Below are 22,512 nucleotides of genomic sequence, written 5' to 3'. Positions count from 1 at the left end.
CGCTGCCGTTGTCCTGCTCCTTTTCCCTGTTTTCCCAAGGCTTCCCGGGATGCAGGCAGCTCTGTCTCTATAGAAACGGGACCCGGGCTCTGCTGCAGCCGCTTCTCCAGGGCTCCATTGCAGAAACGCTCGGAAAATTAACGGCAGGAGGAGGAGAAAATGAGGGATAGGGAAGGAGCAGTTGGGAAGAGATCAAATGTACAAACTGGGGGTTGTTTTGCCCTAAGAGGGAGGGGAAAGGAGGAGAAATATGATGAGTTCTATAGATTGAATTGATGTTTAATATATGTGGAAGAATGGGAGTATTCAAATTGCTTTTTCACCCAAAAATGGGTCAAAGAACCAGAGCTGGGTGGAAAATAAACACAAATTTATTTGTTTAGGAATATCAGTCCCAGACAGATTGGCCTCCCTGCTGTCGGAGTTTTCCTCTCTCTGAAGACAAAACCCAAAGGTTTCTTTGGTGAAATCCTCGATTTCTGATGCATTTGTTATTATTTAAGGTTTATTATCCCACAGGTTGTTTGGAGAACCATCCATGCCAGAATCCCTGCCCCACTCCCAGGAAGGGCTGCATTCCATGGGGAGTTGGATCACAATTCCACAGAGCTCCCAGGGTAACACATGACTGTTCCCTCATTTCTTCCTCCTTTGGGAGCAGATTCCATATGAATGTCCGTTCCTCTGGTTGAAATCCCAAGGATCTCATTCCAAAGGGTGACTTTGGGCTGGATTCATCTTTTTTTAGTGCGTGATTTAGCAAGTGCTGGAAATTCTCCTCCGCGCTCGTACAGCCTCCACTTCCAAAATATCCTGGAAAAAGCCTGGAATGCAATGCAGCATCCCAGCTCTGCCAGGAGCAGGGCTGTGTGGGAAGTGTTGTACAGAAACAGAGCCACTCCTGAATGGAGGGGAAAAGGGGAATAAAACCCAGGAGGTTTGTACTGCTGGAAATGACTAATTAAAAAAAAAAGGAATCAAAACACCTTTCCCAAGCATTGTCTCCTGCTGGAAGCAGGATTTTCCATCAGGTTTTCAGGATTTGGCAAGAATGTCTCAGGTAAAGCAGGATAAATATTTCAGATGTTCAGCTCGAGGTCACTCTGGGGAGGAATGACAACCTGAAGTCATCCCTTGTGGTCTGTTTTATTTGGAATGATGCTCTGGAATCTTCAGGACGGGGCAGGTTCCATCCAGAGCACCCCATGGGAGCAGGAACATTTTAGAATTGCTGGGACTAAGCAGTTTGTCCCCAGCTTTGGCCTTCCCAGATCCTTGGGGATCGGGTGTTGCTGTTTGAAGACTTTAAAAGCAAACGGAGCCGGGAGGAACCGTGGGCAGCCCTGGGGTGGGGTCCCCTCATCCCTCACAATTCTCAGCCCCTGGGAGTGACTGATCCCAAACTCCCCACGGGGAAAGAGGCACCCAAACAGGAGTTTGGGATGTTAAAGGTTCAGGAGAGGGGTGATGAGGCCCTGTCAGCTGGGGTGTGAATCGTGGCATGGTAAGAGGATGATAATTTGGATTTTATTGGAGAAAAATTTCTGTTCCAGGATTTTGGATGCTGGGAATGACTTCAGCTCCCAGCAGTGGTTCCAGGTGGAAGGGTTTGATAATATTCCCATTTCACCATCTCCTGACTCCAGAGCTCTCCTGGTGGGTGCAGAGCTCCCACTGGGCTCTCCCATGGATATGGGAGCCAAACCAGAACTGGGGGATCCTGGAGCTGAGGACAAAAGGGCAATATTTTGGAAATACATCCTTTTTTAAATTCAATTCTCTCCCAAATAATATTCCAGGTTTGGAGCCTCCTGCCTCCCTAGCCTCCTTTCCTGGCTGCCTAGGGCACCTCTGGATTTTCCAGCTCCTGATCTGTCCCTGGTAATGGGATCATTCTTGTTCCACAGGACTAACATTGGAAAACACCTTGGCTTTCCTTTGTTCCCTATTCCTCACAGGAATTCCTGCCACCAGGACTGGGGAACTGTTCTCTGTGCTGGCACAGCCCAGAGCTTCCTCATGAGGTGCTGCCAGAGGGATTTTCCATGGATGCATCCCATGGTTTCCTCCATGGATCTCCGCAGGTGATCTGTGGGTGCTGCCCTGTTTTTTTGAGATTTTCTGAGCCTTCTGATGTTTTCCATTCTTGTAACAAAGTTCTCACACACTCTATGTAAATAACTCATTGTTTGGCATTCTTTTATGGAGGAGGAGAAATGTGATGGACTGATGGTTTGTCCAGTGTCATTGGAGAGGTGCCACTGTCACCCTCCAATCCACAGGCGCTTTTGGAAACCTATAAATGTCAGAGTAAAAAAATAAACTTCCCTTTTTAACCTTAGGAAGAGCAGCGAGTCCACATTGTGCTGTTCCGTGTCCTACAGTGACCTGTGGGGAATTGGGTGTTGGATTTTCAGCGTGGATGAGGGAGACCTGCGGGAAAGGAGGAGCGGGAGGCACCGGGACCCGAACGGCTCCCGTGCTCCATCGCCATGGAAACAGAGATCCGCGCACGGGCCCTGGATACCGCGCATTGCAGCCCTGGAGCAGCCCCTGTGAGCAGCACCGAGGGGAAAGGCGGGGAAAGGTGGGAAAAGGTTGGGAAAATTGGGAAAAGGTGGGGAAAATTGGGAAAAGGTGTTTCCATCTGCAGCTCACCCCAGCATTCCTGGTGGGTGATGCAGCTGAGCTGTGGGATGGAGCAGGAGGATTTTGTTGTCAGTTGGTGAGGGCAAGGATGAGACATAAACTTTAAGGGATTACAGATTTTAGAGGAGCTAGGATTTTATTTAGAGATAAGCTTTATTGGAGTTAATTGAAATAAATGGGGAGGCCTTAATGAAGTTAAGAGTTAGTAGTTAACTAATAATTGATTGCTTGTCAGCACAATGTTTGGTTAGCAGGGTTTATAATGAAGAATACAGGAACTGATAAATGGCTTTTAGGAACATCAGACAATTGTAGGAACATAAGACAAATTCCTCTGTTCTGAAACCAACTGAGGACAGGAATGGGAGTTCTACCAAGGGTTCATTTCTCATATTTGTATTGAAAATGTAGAAAGGTCAGAATGAGGAAGACTTCATTTACTTCCTCATTTTGGGACCCCTCCCCATGAAAGGGACCACTGACCCATTTCAAGGAACAAACTAGGCATGCTTAATGGCTTTTGAACTAATTACCATTGGAATGGGATGTACCAACGTTATTAATATATGTTTGTATTTTGGGCATTCAATACTTGTATAGATAAAAGGGCTCTGTGATCACCTGTAAATTGTGCTGTGTATTTGGGAGCTATCCCACAATAAACATTCACTTTCTAACTTTAAACTGTTAGAGAGTTTCTGACCGTCACAGCTGGGTATCGGTACTAGATCAATATCCATATTTTTTAGTAAATTAAGGACAAGGAAAATCCCTGAGGAGATCCCACAGAGAGAACCCCACATGCAGGGTTTAGGCTGGGAAAGCCTTCCAAGACCACAGAGCCCAACCATCCCCAGCACTGCCCCTGTCCCCAGTGCCACATGCACAGGGCTGTGACATCCATGCAGGGATGGGGGCTCCACCTGAGCACCTTTTCCTGCAGGAATCGCCCCAAAATCCACCCTGAGCTGCCCTGGGCCAGCCTGAGGCCGTTCCCTCTGCTCCTGTCCCTGTGCCCTGGGAGCAGAGCCCGACCCCCCGGCTGTGCCCTCCTGGCAGGGAATTCCAGAGAGGGAAAAGATCCCTGGGGATCCTCCTTGGCTCCAGCCTGAGCCCCTGCCCAGTGTCGTTGCTATTTTATGGTGGGATCATTTTCCCTTTTTCCCATCTTCCAACTTCCATCCCAGTGAAATTCTGTGGCAGCAGAATCAGTTTTCCCTGGCAAGTCAATAATATCCCTGTGAGTTTTGTGCTTTTGCTCTGAGGGAAAAATTAAAAAATGGGAGGAATAGTTTTATATATTATTATATTTATTTTTCTGTATATTTATTACATTTACATTTATTATATATATTATTATATCTATTTTATATATTATCAGTATTTTATTAAATATTTAATAATGTTTTGTTATATGTTTAATTATATATTTTAATTAATGTATTAATATAGTCTATTATATAATTTTTCATATTTATATTTTACTTCATATACTCTTGTATATATTTTCTTATATTTTATTACATATGTATTATTCAATTTCATTATATATTTACTAATATACTTTATTATATACATTCTATACATTGTTAATATATTTCATTATATATTTACTAATATATTTTAGTATCTATTAATACAGTCTCATATATTTATTTTTCTATATATTTATTACATATTATTCATTATATCTATTATTATCTATATTTTATTACATATTTAAATATGTTTCATTTTAGATTTACTAACATATTTTATGAATAATATTTTAATAATAATCTAATAATATAGTAAATGTATAATTTCATATATAATATATATTATATAAAGTAAATTTTATTATTAATAATTTACTAATACATTTTATTATATATTTATTAATATCCTAGATTACAGAATTGTTATATATTATTATTTTATATATATTATTTATATTTTTATTTTATATTTATGACTTTAATATTTTTATATATATTTTATTATATTTAACATATTTTCTAATGTACCTGATTATGTATTAGCATTATTATTATTGGGTGTTTCTAATGTTTGTTATTGTATTATTATTGTATTATTATTACTACTATATATAGATATTATATGTTATATTATTAATAAATTATATTTATATTTATACAGTATTCTATTTCTATTTCTATTTAATAGTTTATTCAATTTATTTTTATTATTCTTATTTTGCTCCCCAAGTGCTGGTGCCCAGCACTGAAATTTCCCCTCAAGCCCCAACTTTGACCCTGAATTTCCCTGAAAAGCCCAGAGGATTGTCTGGCCGGGATCTGCCAGCTCTGGTTGATTCCTGGGGCTGAATGTGGATGATCCTAAGGAAAATTCCCACTTTTCCATGGACAGGGAAAGGCCTTTCCCAAAGGAATTCAAAGACCTCAAAATGCAGCTCAACCCAACCCAATTTTTATTTTTTGCTACTTTTTAGAGCAGAGAGACTTTGATTTTTGCCCTGCCCCAAAGGTGAGAGGAGGAAATTGAGGAGTTTATTATTGGTAATTTTATTAAAGTGACAAAAGGGGGGGACAAGTGACAAATGCCTTAAAACCACCCCAGTTTGGGCCAGTTTAACAAAGCTGGAGATAAAGCCGAGCTTTGCAGCCTTCATCCAAGACTTGGTTTCACTGTAGAACTCAAACCAGACTTGAACATTTATCCAGAGAGACACTTCATGCCCAAAAACGCTTTTATTTCTTTTATTTCTTTAATTGTAATTGAAATATTTACAATTTCCAGGAGAATCCAAGCGGGAATTCAGCAGGAGAGAACACAGACCGGCTGTGCAATCAACCAATCAACCAATCAATCAATCATTGTTAATTACAGTCCTTTTTAATGAGCAGAAGCAAGGGCTGGGTTCAGATGTTCATAAATAAATTAAAATAAAGTGAGCACACCATAAAAATGAAGTATGAACACGAGGAAATCCCTAAAATAAATAAATATGGACAGGTGTCTGTTCTTGTACCTCAATCCCGGCCACAAACTTTGGGAATTCTGCATCCAGCAGGGATGGATTGAAAATCCAACAACCCTGGCTCCCCCAGCACCCAGACTGGGTTTTACCACTGCAATAATTCCCTTAATATTTGCTTTTTTGGCACATTTTCATTTAAAAATCAGAATTTTCCAGTTGATCCCAACTTGATGTTTTTATTGCATTAAAGGGGGCTCCTTTTCCAGTTTTTGCCCCACTTCCAGGGGGTTTTTGGAGGGTTTTTCCCACCTCCAGCTCTTCTCCCTGGGATGTTTTCCATTTGTGGAGAAACCCCTGGGGAACCCCAAATTGCACCTGGGCTGCTGTGCCAGAGTCAGGAAATACAATGGAATAAAATGGGATAGGATATGGAAAAGAGAAAATGAATAGGATAGGATAGGATAGAATAGAATAGAATAGAGAAAATAGAACAGAATTCAAATTAGAAATTAAAACCAAAATAGAATTAGAATTAATATAGACTAGAACAAGGCTACCTCAAGAATAAGAATAGGAAATAGAATATATTAAGAAGAGAATAAGAATAAAAATAGATCTAGAATAAGAATAGGAAATAGAATAGAGTAAGAGATTAGAATAAAATAAAGTAGGATAGAAAATAGAATAAAATAGGACAGAAAAAGAATGGAATAGGAATAAAGAATAGAGTAAGAACAGAATAAAGGATGGAATAGTAATGGGTTAAGAATAATAATAGAATAAAGAAAAATAATTAGAATAGAATAGAATAGAATAGAATAGAATAGAATAGAATAGAAGGAAGAATAAAAGGAAGAATGAGAATTAGAATGGAATAGAAAACAAAAATAAATGAATAGAATAGAATAGAATAGAATAGAATAGAATGAAGAATAAAAGGAAGAATAAGAATTAAAATGGAATAGAAAACAAAAATGAATAGAATAGAATAGAATAGAATAGAATAGAATAGAATAGAATAGGAGGAAGAATAAAAGGAAGAAAAAGAATTAAAATGGAATAGAAAGCAAAAATGAATAGAATAGAATAGAATAGAATAGAATAGAATAGAATAGAATAGAATAGAATAGAATAGAATAGGAGGAAGAATAAAAGGAAGAATAAGAATTAAAATGGGATAGAAAACAAAAATGAATAGAATAGAATAGAATAGAATAGAATAGAATAGAATAGAATAGAATAGAATAGAATAGTAGAATAGAATAGGAGGAAGAATAAGAACAGATTAGAATAAGAATAAGAATAAGAATTAAGAAACAAACTAGCTTAAGGAAAACAATAGAATTAGAACAGAATAAGAAAAGAATAAGAGTAAGCTCAGGATAACTATGGGAAGGAACTCTGGGAATTGTGCAGCATCCTCAGGAATACAGTGACAGTCACACATTGACACTTCCAGGGACACTGGTGGCTGAGCCAGCTCCAGCAGTGCTGGGCTTCCAAGTCCTCATTCCATGCCAGCATCTCTAAAATCCCAATTTTTTCCTCAAAACCCATCAGCTCTGTCATTAATTATCCAGCAATGCTGGCATGGCTGCAGGGGGAGCCAGAGGTGCCCAATCAGGGACGTTCCCCTGCCACACCCGGGAGCACCTGGATGTGATCCCAAGGGTTTCACCCAGGGGATGGCACTCAGAGCCCTGCTCCTGCTGGGGTGCCTGTCCCACCCATCCCTCCATCTATCCCAAACCTCCTCCAAGCAGCCTCTGGAAAGGCCCCAAATACAGCCCAGGGCTCCACGGGCACCTCAACCCTCTGGATTTTGGGGAGGTTCTCCATCACCTCCAGGCCTCATCACAGGGCCCACCCTGCCTTGATCCAGTGGACAGAGGAAACCCAAACACAGGCACCGAGGGATCAACCCCAGCACTTCAACATTCATCCAAGCTTTGGCTCACTCTGGAGCCCCAGGGGTGACCTGCAGCTCAAACAAGGTCAAACAGCACTTTCACCACAAAAAGCAGTGAGGAACAAGGCTTGGGAGCACCCTGCCCTGCCTGGCAGGGAAATCCAGGCCCAGAGGGACTTGGGGAACTGGGGCTCTGCTTTTGGGGTGCAGTTTTTCCAAGAGAAGAGCCTGCTTGGCACCACGGGTACATTCAGCTTTTTTCATGGTAGGCTGTTTCAGCAACCAGAGAAATCAAGTACATCCTGCTGATTTTCTTCCACGTATAAATCACAAAGATTTTATAAAAACATTACTAATTGTACCTAAAGTGTGAACTCGAGTAATTTATTTATCACTTTGCCCCAGGCTTAAAAACACAAGTTTCTTTTCTAAACAAAGCCTGATGAAATACAGATTTTTATTTTTTCCCCCCAGTATTTTTCCTTGTGGGTTTGACACAGGGAACAATCACCCCCCCCCAAAAAAAAAACCTGAAAGCAAACTAGAAACCAGCAGTGGATTTAAGGCAAGCAGATTTGATGTGAAAGGTGAACTAAAACACCTCCTTGGAGGAAAAAAACCCACATGCAGCAAACAACTTGGGTGAGCAAATCACGACCCACGGCAGGGGAAAAAACAAACCCCAAACGCTTTCAACTCAAGTTCGGCTCCCCCTGCACGTTCCCCACTCCGTGTTGTCCCTATTCCCTGGGGAATGCAGGGGCAGGGAGGCCCCTCTGGGTGTTTTTCGGGGTACAGAGTATAAATACAGGAGAGGTCATGCCACGGACTAGATGCAGAGATTGCACACGGTTATTGCATGCGCTGGGACCGGACGCGCCGAGGACGCGGCCCTCGCTCGGAAGCCCGCGGGACGCCCCCAGCTCCTGGAGCCCCGAGCCCACCCCGGCTCCCCCGAGCCCACCCCGGCCCCTGGGCGGCCCCGAGCCCCCGGCAGCCCCCGCTGCCCTCCTGGCAGTCCCGGCCGTGTTATGTGAAGCGGTCGGAATTCATTTTGCGCAGTTTGGGCGGGAGGTTCCCCTCCATCCTGCCGCCGCCCCCCGAGAGCTTCTGCAGCTTGGGGGGCAGCTCTGCCACCGACTGGCTCATGGGATCCGACATCATCTTCGTGGTCTTAGAGCCCAGTTTCTCCTCGGAGTTGCCGGGCACCGAGCTGATGCGCTGGAGTTTCATGGGCAGGTCGCCCATGCTGTAGGCCTTCTCCGAGGTGGTGGAGCTCATCCTGAGCAGTTTTTTTGGGAAGTCGTCCCTCCCGGTGATTTTCTGCAGTTTTGAGGGCAGCTTTGTGCCCACCTCGTCGAGCCCATCCAGGCACTCCACAGAGTTGTTCCTCTCCTTGCTGTTGCTGACGGCGGGCGGGATCAGGGGCGAGGACATGAGGAGCATCTCCTCCTGCTCCTTCACGCTGTAGGGCGGGGTGGGCACCTCGAAGGTGGCGTGGAACTGGGAATAATCCACCTTGAAGAACCCTTCCTCCAAGGAGATCACCGGGAAGAAGCGGTGGCCCCAGAGCACCTCGTCCTCCGTGTAGGATGTCCTGGCTTGGCACGTCATCCCTGCAAGGAGAAGGGAGGAAAAGCTTCCAGCAGTCCCAGGAAACTGGGGATGCAAAGAAATCCTTCAGCAATTCCATGAAATGGATTTTAGGGGTTTAAATGTATTTAAAAATAAAAAAAAAAAAGGATTGGCCTGTCCTTGTTTGGAGGAAATGATGCACCAGGGGAGGTTTGGTTGGATATTAGGGAAAATTCCTTCATGGAAAGGGTTGTCCAAGGCAGCAGTGGAGTCCCCATCCCTGGAGGGATTTCAAAGCCCTGTGGATGTGGCACCTGGGCAGGTGGGCCAGTGGCATGATGGTTGGACTTGATGTCTTTAAAGGTCTTTTCTAACCCTAAGGATTCCATGATTTTAGGATTCTACAGCTGTTAAATTGTCATTCCCAAGGGGAAAGGATCCAACACCAGTGGATGGGGCAGAACTGAAGAATTCCACCTACATTTACAGACCCTTTCTGAAGGTGCTGCTGCCAAAGGGGCATCAGGGCTACCTGAGAACCCTGGGACTGAAGCAGCAGGAGCTGCAAGGGCAAATGGGACTTGTCAGATCCTAAAGTCTTCCCAAGTCATTCCACATTTCCCTCATATCCATGAACGCACACAAAACCAGCCCCTCATCAGCACACTCCAACCCATCAACAAGTCCCACAAAATACATTTATTCCTCCTCAAAGGCCTCACCAGCAACCTGCTCCCACATCCATCGCGGCCAGGCTGGGATCCAGCTCCAAAAGATTAACAGGGAATAAAATCCATGACTAATAGGCACAACACTGCCCTTCCTCTTCCTCCCACCACGGAGTAAAGTCCCCCCAAGCACCAGACCTGGCCACCCTGGTGACCCCTGGAAATCAGAGGGAGATGATGCTCATGGATTGCTGGAGGCTTCCAGAAGAAATCCTGCTTTTTTTCATCATGATTAGTATTATCATTATTATTATTGTTATTATTTTTAACCACTCTCTGTAGAAATCTGCAAATAGATTTACGCTGCCATTTGCTCCTCACGCAGCCAAGTGGAAATGTGACATTTGGATTTCAGGAAGCTCCATCCACCTCTGCAAACACATCCCCTGCCTGGCTCACCAGGAGCCAGGAGAAAAGGAAAGGAACTTGGGAAGGCACAGGAAAAACAACAGCGGGGCTGCAGCGGGGGGAGTGGGATGGAATGTGACACACGGCCAGGAAAATTCCAGTTTATCCCACCTCATGCTACTGCTGATGGAATCAGTGCTGGTCTTGCTGCTGATCACAAGACAAAACTCTGTTTTCCACTTTATCTCTTGGGAGGAAAATATGAATCCAGGGGTTTTAGCACTGGATGCTGCTCCCACTGCCAGGGAGGCCTCCCATCTGCAGGAGCACAGCCAGAGCCATCCCACAGCCTCACCCAGGACATATTTTGTACTTCCCAGTGAATTTTCACCCAGAGCCCAGGTGCTCCTGTTTATGAAGTGGAGTGGAAGCAAACCCATTCCTAAAAGGCTTAGGAAAAACCTGCAATTCTGAGAGAAATGGCAATTTGAGTGAGTTCCTCTTCCACCTGTGCCCCTCGCTCTGCAGCTGCTCAGCAGCAGCTTCAGCAGCAGATCCCAGAGCTTCCCCTCCTGAGCCTCAGCCCTGACTCTGACTAGGTCTTCCTTAGGGATTGAACGTGGGATTCCACATCTGTATCCCCATCCACATCTGCATCCCCATCCACATCTGCATCCCCATCCACATCTGCATCTGCATCTCCAGACCTATCTGCAATCCCATCCCCATCCCAATTCCCATTCACACCTATTTTCATATCCACATCTGCATTCCCATCCCTGTCAGCATTCCCATCCCATCCACATCCTTATCCCCTATCAGATCCACATCTCCAGACAGAGATCCATTCACACTCACATTCCCATCCAAATTCCCATCCCAGTCTGCATCCACACCCCTGTCAGCATCTGCATTCCCATCCCCTTCTGTGTCTGCATCCACATCCACATTCCCATCCCCTTCTGCACCCACATCTCCAGACCCAGATCCACCTGCATTCCCATTCTCATCCCCACCCAAATTCCCATTCAAATCCCAATCCCCATCATCATCTGCACCAGCATTCCCATCCCCTGTCCCATGTGCATCCCCATTCCCATCCCAGGCAATCCCATGGCAATGTCCCAAGGGCTATTTCCACCTCCTGCCCCATGGTCCTGCCTCTCCCAGCAGGCTTTCCAAGGAGGAATTCTGTACCCACTATTACCATGGAAAAATTCATCAGCAGAATCTCAGGAAAATCAGCCACAAATTCTGTCTCATTCCCATACCAGCTCACTGGAGGGGCAAATCTCTGCAGGAATATCATTTGTCTTTCAGATCCATTTATCTCCTTCCCAACAAACCCAAGGGCACAAATTATTTAAGAGCCTCTCAGGGTGAAGAGCAGCAGCCAATATTCCCAACGTTCTTGAGAATACGTGTCAGCCAGCAGACAGTGCTGAGACTTGCTACCAAGGCCAGGACGGGAAATCAATTCCCAGCTTTTCTTCCAGCTCTGCTGCATTTTCCAGCTTTTCCTTTGTGTTCTGTTCTCTCAGCAACGCCTCAGCCCCAGCTCTGAGCTCTCACTGTTGTTCTGCTGTTCCACACTTGTATTCCAGCAACAACAGAACCCCACAATGGTTTGGGTGGGAAGGGATCTTAAAAACAAAACCATCCCATCCCATCCCATCCCTGGCATGGGCAGGGACACCTCCCACCATCCCAGGGTGCCATCCTGGCCTTGGGCACTGCCAGGGATCCAGGGGCAGCCCCAGCTGCTCTGGCAATCCCAGCCCAGCCAGGAATTCCCAATTCCCAATGTCCCACCCATCCCTGCCCTCTGGCACTGGGAGCCATTCCCTGGCTCCTGTCCCTCCATCCCTTGTCCCCAGTCCCTCTCCAGCTCTCCTGGAGCCCCTTCAGGCCCTGCCAGGGGCTCTGAGCTCTGCCTGGAGCCTTCCCCTCTCCAGGGGAGCATTCCCAGCTCTCCCAGCCTGGCTCAGGGAGCAGAGGGGCTCCATCCAAGCCCAAATCCAAGAACATTTCCATGTTTTCCCACAGAGAGAGTAGGATCAGTTGCATGCGCCCCACCTCTGCCAACCCTTCTGCTAACCACCTCAGGATTATTGTCCATGAATTTTCCTCATGGATATCTCTCCCTCCTGGCTCCCAGTGTTCCATTCCTGCTGTGGGCATGGAAGGGTTTTCATTTTTTGAGCTTTTTCCCCTCAGGAGTTCCCCCTCAGCAGGGCCCGCGGCCTGCGCTGCTCTGAGGCCTCCACCCCGACCACGGGCCTGCTCCCATCTTCCCAAGTTCTCCCCAGGATTAATATCCATTTGCAGGATAAATTCCCAGCTCCAGCTTGGGAGCTGCCTGCAGTGGAATTATTTATTATGGAATTAAGCAGTGTTTGTCAAAGGAAAAGGCTTTGGAGTGTTTTGTTCCCTGCTCCCAGCTCAGCCCCCCTCACCGAGGGCTCAGGGCTCAGGGAACCAGCAAAGCTCTGCCTGCACACACATCCCACCTGAGCAGGTACAACAATTCCAGTAGAAATACCCCAAAATAATAAATATTATTATATCAAATAAACCCCTTCTCCATAGCTTCAAAACCAGGGAATGCTTTTTGTGCATGTGGGGAACCCAGAGGAGCTGTGGCTGCCCCATCCCTAAAATGGGGATTTGGCATTCCCAAGCCATTCCACGATTCTGTGACTCGCTGTCAGCCCAGCTCATTGCTGCATTCCCAGATTAATGAGGGGGCAGATGGAGGCCAAAAAAAAAAAGCCGTAAATAAATGCTTCGACTAATTCCACCCTCTAATAATCCTCCAATTACTTCCAAATTTCTAAAGGGCCCAGATGGAGCTGGCTGTTTTCTAGAGCTCATCATAAATTGTCTTGAAAAGAATCCCAGCCCTGTTATTTATCCCATTTGATCCCCGAGGTTGGCCGCTGCCTGGGAAATCACAGATCATTAATCAGCTTTTAACAGCTTCCCCCTGCCCTGGGAGAGGCTGCAGAGGCAATTCTGGCACCCAAAGGTTCCCTGGCTCTTTCCCTCTCCAAAGGAATGCCAGAAATGTCACCTTCAGCCGTTGGAATGCAGTTAGCTGGACACAGGGACACGCCGGCTGTCCTTCCCAATGGGGAAAAGTTCATCCTCATCAGTGGGGAAAGGGGGCATTAATTGGGAATTACAGCGACTCAGCAGCACGGGGTCACAAAAGGGCATCTCTGTGTCCTAGCATTGGGAGGAAGAGGAAGGAATTCCAGCAGGAATTCCTGGCCAAAAGGCACAAGCATCCTTCTTTTTGTCAGGTTTTTACCTTTTTCCTTAGGAAGAGCTCCTGTCCTGCAGGTTAAAACCCCCAGAGCTGAGCCAGGGGCTCCTCCCTGTGCACTTTGTGCTGATGATCTGCCTTAAACCTGCAGCCTACCTGTAAAACTTCCAAAATACCAGTGAAAAATTAATCACACTGCAAAGTCTGATGAATTCCCGATAACTGAGCTAATTCAGAACTGTAATTTAAGGCCCATGAAGGGAAGAGTAAAGCCTGGTTGGGACTTGATATAGAGACATACAACATTTGCCCTTTGCTCTTGTAGGACTGAGGGAGGACTTGCTGCTGCAGGGAAAAGGATTCCCACAGCAACCTCTCCTCTTCCAGGAGAGCAGGGGAAATGATGGAATCTTGGCATGGTCTGGGTCAGAGGGGAAATCAAGGATCAGAAATCAGGATTCATCCCACCCCTGCCATGGGCAGGGACACCATCCCAGGCTGCTCCAAGCCCCATCCAGCCTGGCCTGGGATGGTTCCAGGGATGCAGGGGCAGCCACAGCTTCACCCCAAATACAGGGACAGCAGCTGGTTCATCCCATTTATCTGAGGAAAACTGATAAATGGGGTAACTGATAAACAGGATATCCTGATATGCACATCTGCAACGGTGACAGATTGTTACCATGATATTTTCTGAAAAATCTTCTTTGCCCAGGATTTTTCTCCTGAGAAGCCTCAGAAAAGAAATGTAAACAACAATTATCTGATTGCTTTTGGAATGTGATCTGGAGGTTGCTCACCAACAAGTGCGTCTTTGATTGGTTCCATGTGAATTGCTTTTAATTAATGACCAATGCCAGACCCCAGTAGGGACTCTGGTCAGTCACAGGTTTTTATTATTCATTCCTTTCTAGCTTTCTGATGTATCCTTCCTCTATAGTTTAGTATAGTTTTAGTATAGCATTTATATGATTGATATGATATAATAAGAGATGATATAATAAGATATGATATAATAAGATATGATATAATAAGATATGATATAATAAGATATGATATAATAAGATATGATATAATAAATATAATATAATATAATATAATATAATATAATATAATATAATATAATATAATATAATATAATATAATATAATATAATATAATCTAATAATCAGCCTTCTGAGACCATGAAGTCAAATTCTCATCTCTCACCTCGTCCTGGGGACCCTCTCCCAACACCTCAACAGATGGCTGAGATCTGCAATCAGCCAGAAAATGGGGGCACCAGTGGGGCTCAGCCCCCAAACCCAGGAGGGTTTCAGCTCCCAGGCTCTCCCTGTCCCCCTGCTTTTCCATGGCAGTTCAGCTGGCAGACTGGGAAGGGCACAGCCCTTTGGGAGAGCTCCTGAGCAGCACAGACAGCGTGGGGCTGCAGCTCCAGCACCTCCAGCTCCCTGGGAACAGCAGCAGCAGCAGCTATTTCTGGCACTCACATTTCCCCAGCACCAGCGCAAGGCTGGTCCCTGATTAAAGTGATGATGGCTTGGAGTGCTCCAGAATGTTCTGGCAGTCGTGGCCAGGGAGCTGGGGATGTTCCCCTGGAGAAGGGAAGGATCCAGGCAGAGCTCAGAGCCCCTGGCAGGGCCTGAAGGGGCTCCAGGAGAGCTGCAGAGGGACTGGGGACAAGGGATGGAGGGACAGGAGCCAGGGAATGGCTCCCAGTGCCAGAGGGCAGGGATGGATGGGACATTGGGAACTGGGAATTGCTCCCTGTGAGGATGCTGAGGGAATTTTTTCATAAAAACTCACTTTGGTTAAAGAGGAAAAAAAATACAGCATTTCCTGAAATGGAAGACACAAAATGCATCCTAAAGGTACCAACCACAAAAACCCTTTATAAATCCATGCAAATACCACAGAATCCCAGGATTATCTGGGTTGGAAGATGATTAAAGCCCATCTAATTCCAACCCATGGGCAGGGACACCTTCCATTGTCCCAAGCCCTGTCCAGCCTGGCCTTGGACACTTCCAGGGATCCAGGGGCAGCCCCAGCTGCTCTGGGAATTTGAATCCCTGGGAATTCCAACACACACAGATTTAACACACAAAGTCTGTGTGCAAAAGGGAGCCAAGATGATCTCCAAGATCCCTTCCAACCCAAACCATTCCATGATCCCATGCTCCCGTGGCTCCAGACCACACTCCTGTCAGTCAGACATGGTTTTATCCCAAATACTTTATTTCTCCTCACCCTGGGGAGCAATCCAGGCTCCTGCCCTGCTCCTCAGTCCAGCCACGTTGTTTATCTCCGTTCCATAAATACCTCCTGCGTTATTCCCACTGTCCTCACGGAGCATTCCTGACATTTAAACAAGAGCCATGACACTAAAGGTATTCTCCTTATCAGCCAGGCCTCTTCCAGGAGCACTTTTTGATCCTCACACCCCTAGATTTCCCTGGCACCCTCAGCAGCTCATCCTGGTGTTTGCCAGGACCATCCTTCGCCCAAATCACAGCAGGTTTCCAAAATCCCATGGAAGCAGCACAGGAAAGCATGTCCTGCTCCTGCTCCCACATCCAGGGATGCAAGGGGATACTGGCATGTCAGGAACCTCCTTAATTTGGTACCAAAACAAGAGGGGAAAATGAAAGTTTGGCAGCCTCCAGGCCTGGAGCAGGGCTGTTGATCCTTTTGGAAAAGCAGAGGCAGGAGCAGTTATCTGGATCAGACATTCCCTGCAATAACACACATTCCACGCAATAATTAATCCTGGCTGAGAAATCTGCCCTGCTATTTTTAGCCCCTCCTGATTTTTTTTTTTTTTTTTTTTTTTAATCCCAAGCCCAGGCTCCGCTCCCGTTCCCCGGAATGCGTCAGGGCCATGCCAGCCCCTGCAGCTCCTTCCTGGGAGCAGGCTCCTTTCCCAGAGCCATCTGCCACCCTCCCAGGTCTGCATCACTGCCTCCCACCCGCCTGGGACTGACTCAGCAGCACCAGAAGGGCAGCATTTCACTGCCTGCCCCACGCAGCTCCTGACAGCAAGGGCAGGGGAAAGGGGCGGGAATGGGATGGGAATGGATCCCCTCTCCTTGGCTGGGGATATTCCCAGCAGCTGGGCACATGGGTAAAGTGGGGTTTGCATAAAAGCTGGAATTGCCCATCCATGCCCTGGAAAAATGCAGTGGATGCTCTCCAGAGCTCCCGTCAGCCCCAAATATCCCCAGATTTTCCTGACAGCACAGCCCTATGGAAACATTCCTATGGAAACATTCCTTATGCTAGACAGATAATTCCAGACTGCTTTGGGTGGGAAGGGACATTAAGGATGATCCCAATCCACCCCTGCCAGGGGCAGGGACACCTTCCACTGTCCCAGGCTGCTCCAAGACTGTCCAACCTGGCCTGGGTTAATTCCAGGGATCCAAGGACAGCCACAGCTTCTCTGGGAATCTGTGCAAGGGAAAAACTCCTTCATGGAAAGGGCTGTCCAGCCTGGCAGTCCCCATCCCTGGAGGAATTCCAAAGCCCTGTGGATGTGGGGACATGGGGCAGTGGTGGCCTGGGCAGTCTGGGAATGCTTGGGCTCCATGGTCTCACAGGGATTTTCCTAAAAAAAAAAAAAAAAAGAGCTGGTTCTGCTTTTCATGGAATTTGGGCTCCAAAGTGCAGCTGGAAATGAGGGGATTCATTTGTAGCTCGATGTTGGGAATGGTGGGGAAGAGGCACGGGGAGAAAGGAATGTTCTGTTAAATCCCAGGAGACTGGGAGGTCAGAGCAACAGCTGAGGGAAGTCTGGGGACCAGTGAGAAAAGGGGGGGGAAAAAAAAAGATATTTACAATAATTTCTGCTCTCCAGACGAGAACATTTTCATTGTGAGGCTGAGCCCAGCCCTCCCCTCTCACAGCCACTCCTCCAAACACCCACCCGGCCATATGGGCTCAGCACCAAAATAGAGCTTCCCTCTGCAGCCCCAAAAACACCCTGAGGGATCCAGAGACGCCTTCCTGGATGGAAAATCCAGCTCTCCTCACGTGGAAAGGGACAATTCACTGGGCTGGACACAGGGCCACACAGGCAGAGCATTCCTGGGCTCCAGGATCTGGGGATGATGCCTGAGTGCTGCCAGAGGCAGCTCTGCTGCTCCACGCCAGCATCCCTGCCTGCAGCCACCCCATGGCAAAAGGATGGCTGGGAGACTGATTTAAATAGAACACAGAGTCAGCAGCCACTTTCTGAGCTGAAAATAATCTGTAACAACGTCAGGGCTGGTACAGAGAGGGATCATCTGCCTCTGATCGCCCAGAGAAGGTGTGGAATCCCCACCCCTGGCAGTGTCCAGGGTTGGATGGGGCTTGGAGCACCCTGGGACAGGGGAAGGTGTCCCTGCAGGGTGAGTTTAGGGTCCCTTTCCACCCAAACCAGTCTGGGATTTCATGATTTACAGAAGGCAGCATGGAGCTGTGTTTGGGAATAACCTCTCAGGATTTAGTGCTGCTGGTTTAACACAGGGATGGATTTGTTGAGTCTCTTAAAACATTTTGAGGCCATCAATTCATGCCCAGAACTGCTTCCAACACAGCTGCTCTGTGATTCCTGCTCCTCTCCTCCAGCCTCAGCTTGGCCAAGGAATTCAGGGGGAGACCCCCCCAAATCCATCATGGGAGAGGGAAAACAGCTGGGGCTGTGCCAGAGGGGGCTGGCATGGAGATCAGGGCAAGGCTCTTCCCCAGAGGGTGCTGGCACTGCCCAGGCTCCCCAGGGAATGGGCACATTCCCAACAGCTCCAGGAGGCTTGGGACAGCACTCCAGGGATGCCAGGGTGGGATTTTGGGGTGTCTGTGCAGGGACAGGGGTTGGATCCATGATGCTGTGGCTCCCTCCCAGCTCTGATACTCCACAATTCCATGCAAACCTCACTCAGCAGCCCCTCATATTTAAACCCAATATTTATAAACCAACATCCCCCAATACCCAAAACCCCTGGAGAGCAGAGGCTGCACTCCTGCATTCCCAGGGCTGGATGCAGGGGATAACCCCTCCCAGAGCCTGCCAAAGGGATCAGCAGCCCTGCCAACCCCAAACTCCTGTTCTGGGGGATCCTTCCGCTCCTCTATGCCCAGACAGCTGCTGAGGCTGGCTCTGAGCATCTTTCCCAGCTCCTCACCTGCATCCATCTGTCTGGCACTGGGAACATCCCCGTTGCCATCCCCAGCACCTCCCAGGCTGGAACAGCTCCTGTCCCGTGCCTCAGAGCTGTGCACAGCTGGAACACCACATCTGTGAACCAAACACGGATTGTGGCACACAGCTGGCAGGAGGGGCTGGCAAACACTCCCTGCCCGACACCAGGAGCACACAGACTCCCAGGAAAGGGAGGATCAGCGCTGTCAGCCCTGCCAGCTGGGATTTGGGGCTGCAAGAGGCTCTTCAGGAATCCACACACTGCTTGCTGGGCCATAGATATACAAATCTATGCAAATACCATGGAACGACAGACTCCCAGCGTGGTTTGGGTCGGGAAGGACAGTAAATCCCATCCCATCCCACCCCCTGCCATGGGCAGGGACACCTCCCTCTGTCCCAGGCTGCTCCAGCCTGGCCTGGAACACTCCCAGGGCTGGGGCAGTACCCCCTTCCCCTGCAGTGAGCAGGGATCTCACTGGGACCTCCCCCACTTGGAAAACCTGGAAAACCTTTTCCCCTAGGAAAAAAACTCCCCAACAGCCCCTCCACACCCTCAGCAGTTCCATGTTGGATTCTCCCCCTTGGTGACACATTTTCCTGCCCCCCCAGGTGCTCAGCACCTCCCAGCTGCTCCTCCATCCTCAGCACCCTCACACCTCTCCCGAGGGGAGCCCACATCCCAGAACACCTGGGACAAGGATCCCCAAATCCCACAGACCCTACACCTCTTGCAGCAGAGGAAGGGGAGGCTCAGAGGGGCTGGGTGCTGCTCCCTCCCCGTGGTTCAGATCCCAGGGTGGCACAGGGAGATCATTTCCTGCAGGAGGGAGGGAGAGAGGGAAGCGATCCCAACCCCAGCCCACAGTCAGGGGGTGAATTAGGGCCCCCATTCCTGAGGGTGTGATACCATCCAGCAGCTCCTTATTCCCAGGAGGATCAATCTGATCCCAAACCCTGCATTCATTAGGGTTCCCATTCCTGGGATGTGATACCATCCAGCAGCTCCTTATTCCCAGGAGGATCAATCTGATCCCAAACCCTGCATTCATTAGGGCCCCCATCCCCAAGGATGTGATACCATCCAGCAGCTCCTTATTCCCAGGAGGATCAATCTGCCACATCCCAGCCTGAGCTGCACAAATACCCACATGCCTGCCAGGGGTTTCTAATTTTACATCCCAGCCTTGCCTGCCATCCCCATCGTGCTGATTTAGCTCTCCCCAGGCTGGCTTAAAAGCCTCCAAGTCTGGAGCATTTTTGCCATTTTAGGGAAAACGATTCCTTTTATTTCCTGCAGGTTTCAGAAGCGTTTGGTGTTTATGACACTGGCAGTTCTGGCTAGGGCTCTTTGCCTTTTCCCATCCCACATGTCAGGGCCCTGCTTTGCTTCCAGGAAAAATCCCGGTGGGCTGCAGAGGTGCTGCCACACCTTCACAGCCCGGTTTGGGTGGGAAGGGACCTTAAACCCCATCCCATTCCAGCCCTGCCGTGGCAGGGACCCTCCACTGTCCCAGGCTGCTCCAGACCCAGCCTGGCCCTGGACACTGCCAGGGATCCAGGGCCACCCATGGAATCACCTGTGCCAGGGCATCCCCCCTCCCAGCCAGGAATTCCCAATTCCCAATGTCCCATCCATCCCTGCCCTCTGGCACTGGCAGCCATTCCCTGGCTCCTGTCCCTTCTTGTCCCAGGTCCCTCTCCAGCTCTCCTGGAGCCCCTTTTCCTCTCTGCAAGTGTCCAAGACCAGGCTGGACAGCACTTGGAGCACCCTGGGATAGTGGGAAGGGTCAGGGGTGGGCTCTAAGATCCCTTCCCACCCAACCCAACCTGAAATTCCGTGATTTCCATTCTTAAAGCTTTCCGAGTAGGAGCCCCTGCTGCTCATTTCCCCATCTTTTCCCAACCTCATCATTCCCAGGTGCCAGTTTGGGCTGAGCAAGCCCCAAAGCAGGAAGCCAGAGCCACCCCACGGCACCATCCCAGCCCTCCCACAGCCCCAAAGGGCGTTCCAAAGGGAATTCCAAAGGGCATTCCAAAGGGAATTCCCTCGGCAGCAGCACCCCCAGAGCCCAGCCCCACCTCGGTGCTCCCGGGGCCAGCAGCGGCGCTGCCAGGGTGGAGCCCACTCCCCGAACATCATTAATTGCTTTGTTTGTGTTGTCGGGGTGCTCAGGCTGATCTGCTCAGCACTAATGAGCCATTAACTCCCAATTAGGAGCCTCTCTCAGAGCACGGCTCTAATTCCAGGCAGTTCTGCTGATGAATTAATTACCAGGTGAGCTCAGCTGCTGCCTCAGCGCCCCAGCAGCCAGGGAATGCATTCCCCAAGCGCTGCTCCTGCAGACACCTTCCCACCGGGGCAGTACAGACACACGGACACCAACCCCAGCGTGGGCAGGGACCCCAAATCCCATCCCAGGCCACCCCTGCCATGGCAGGGACACCTCCCATCCTCCCAGGCTGCTCCGGCCCAGCTTTGGACCATTCCAGGGATCCAGGGGCAGCCACAGCTTCCCTGGGAATTCTATTCCAGGGCTCCAGCATCCTCAGAGCCAGGAAGTCCTTCCCAATATCCCACCTACAGTGCAAATCTGGGATGCTTTCACAGCCATCATGGACCAGGCCACAACTCCAGGCATGTTTTTCATGCAGCTTTTAAATTCTTAACCTCTTCCAGTTTAAAAAAAAAAAAAAAGGCAAAATCCCCTTTTTTTTTCTGGCTGAGGTCCTTGACACAAAGCACTCCCTGGATTTTTCCGAGTTTTCCATGAATTTTTCCGAGTTTTCCACGATTTTTTCCTATTTTCCCAGCCCTGCGCGGGTCTGGCTGCTGAGCAGCAGCCACGGGCAGGGAAATCGTGGGCAATATTCAATAGAAATGCCAGCTCCTCCATCACACAGAGCTCTGAACACGGAGTCAGCAATGTTCCACTGGGGGAAATCCCACCCCCAGCTCCCTGCCCCGGGAATTTAAAGTGTCTGGAGCACGAGGAGGAGCAGCAAAGGCTCCAGAGGGATACGGGGAATGTGCTCAGCACCACGGGGAAAAAGATGGGCAGAGTAATGCTGTGGGATGAAAAGGGATGGATCACTCACAGGGATCCTGGGCTGGGATTCCCAGAGCAGCTGGGGCTGCCCCTGGATCCCTGGCAGTGCCCCAGGCCAGGCTGGACACTGGGGCTGGGAGCACCTGGGACAGTGGGAGGTGTCCCTGCCATGGCAGGGGTGGCACTGGAGGGGCTTTAAGGTCCTTCCAACCCAACCCATGATCCTGATTCCCTGATCTTTGTTACCCTTGCACTCACAACATATTTTCAATTTAAACATTTCTATTCCTAACAATCCAAACATTCTTATTCTTACTTACAGCGATCCAAAAAACATCCAGAAGCCACGGCCAGCCCCACACGTGCCCAACTCCAGCCCCTGGGGAGCCAAACCCGGGGCACAGAGAGCAGGAGGATGGAGAGACCCTCCCTGGGCCACAGAGCCAGCTCCTACATCACAATCAGTGCCGCCTGTCCCGGGTTATTTATCCCGGAGCTGTGGCCCGGGGGAGGGCCTGCAGCCACAGATCAATATCTTAACGAGCAGAGGAAACCTCAGCAGGAACATTGCTGCTCCATTCATCTCTGCACCTCGGGCTCAGCTTTCCCCAGTGCAGCAGCAGGAGGTGATTCCTGAGGGGATTGGGCTGCCTGACCCACCCCAGAGCAGCTGTGGGACCTCTCAGCATCCCGAAGTCATCACTGCCACCAATCCCAGAACATGGTATGGGCTGGGAAGGAGCCCTAAATCCCATCCCATCCACCTCTGGACACCTCCCATTGTCCCAGGGTGCCTTGGACACTTCCAGGGGCAGCCCCAGCTGCTCTGGGAATGTGTGTCAGGGCCTCCCCACCCTCCCAG

General features: G+C 48.7%; 1 protein-coding gene across 1 annotated transcript in view; it reads right to left on the bottom strand.

Moving 5' to 3' along the window:
• Positions 1 to 5,353: 5,353 nt before the first annotated feature.
• KCNJ3 (potassium inwardly rectifying channel subfamily J member 3) overlaps positions 5,354 to 22,512 on the bottom strand; it is a 35,890-nt gene continuing 18,731 nt past the window's right edge. Inside the window, exon 3 of the mRNA XM_071435531.1 lies at positions 5,354 to 9,115. Coding sequence (XP_071291632.1) covers positions 8,529 to 9,115 — 587 coding nt within the window. The 3' untranslated portion in view covers positions 5,354 to 8,528. The remainder of the gene's footprint in view (positions 9,116 to 22,512) is intronic.

This window comes from Agelaius tricolor, unplaced genomic scaffold (genome assembly GCF_023055355.1).
Source record: "Agelaius tricolor isolate 1412-34295 unplaced genomic scaffold, bAgeTri1.0.p SCAF_10, whole genome shotgun sequence".
In the NCBI taxonomy this organism is placed as follows: Eukaryota; Metazoa; Chordata; class Aves; order Passeriformes; family Icteridae; genus Agelaius; species Agelaius tricolor.
The sequence above is the reverse complement of the archived record's forward strand: the minus strand, read 5'-3'. Positions and strand labels throughout refer to the sequence as shown.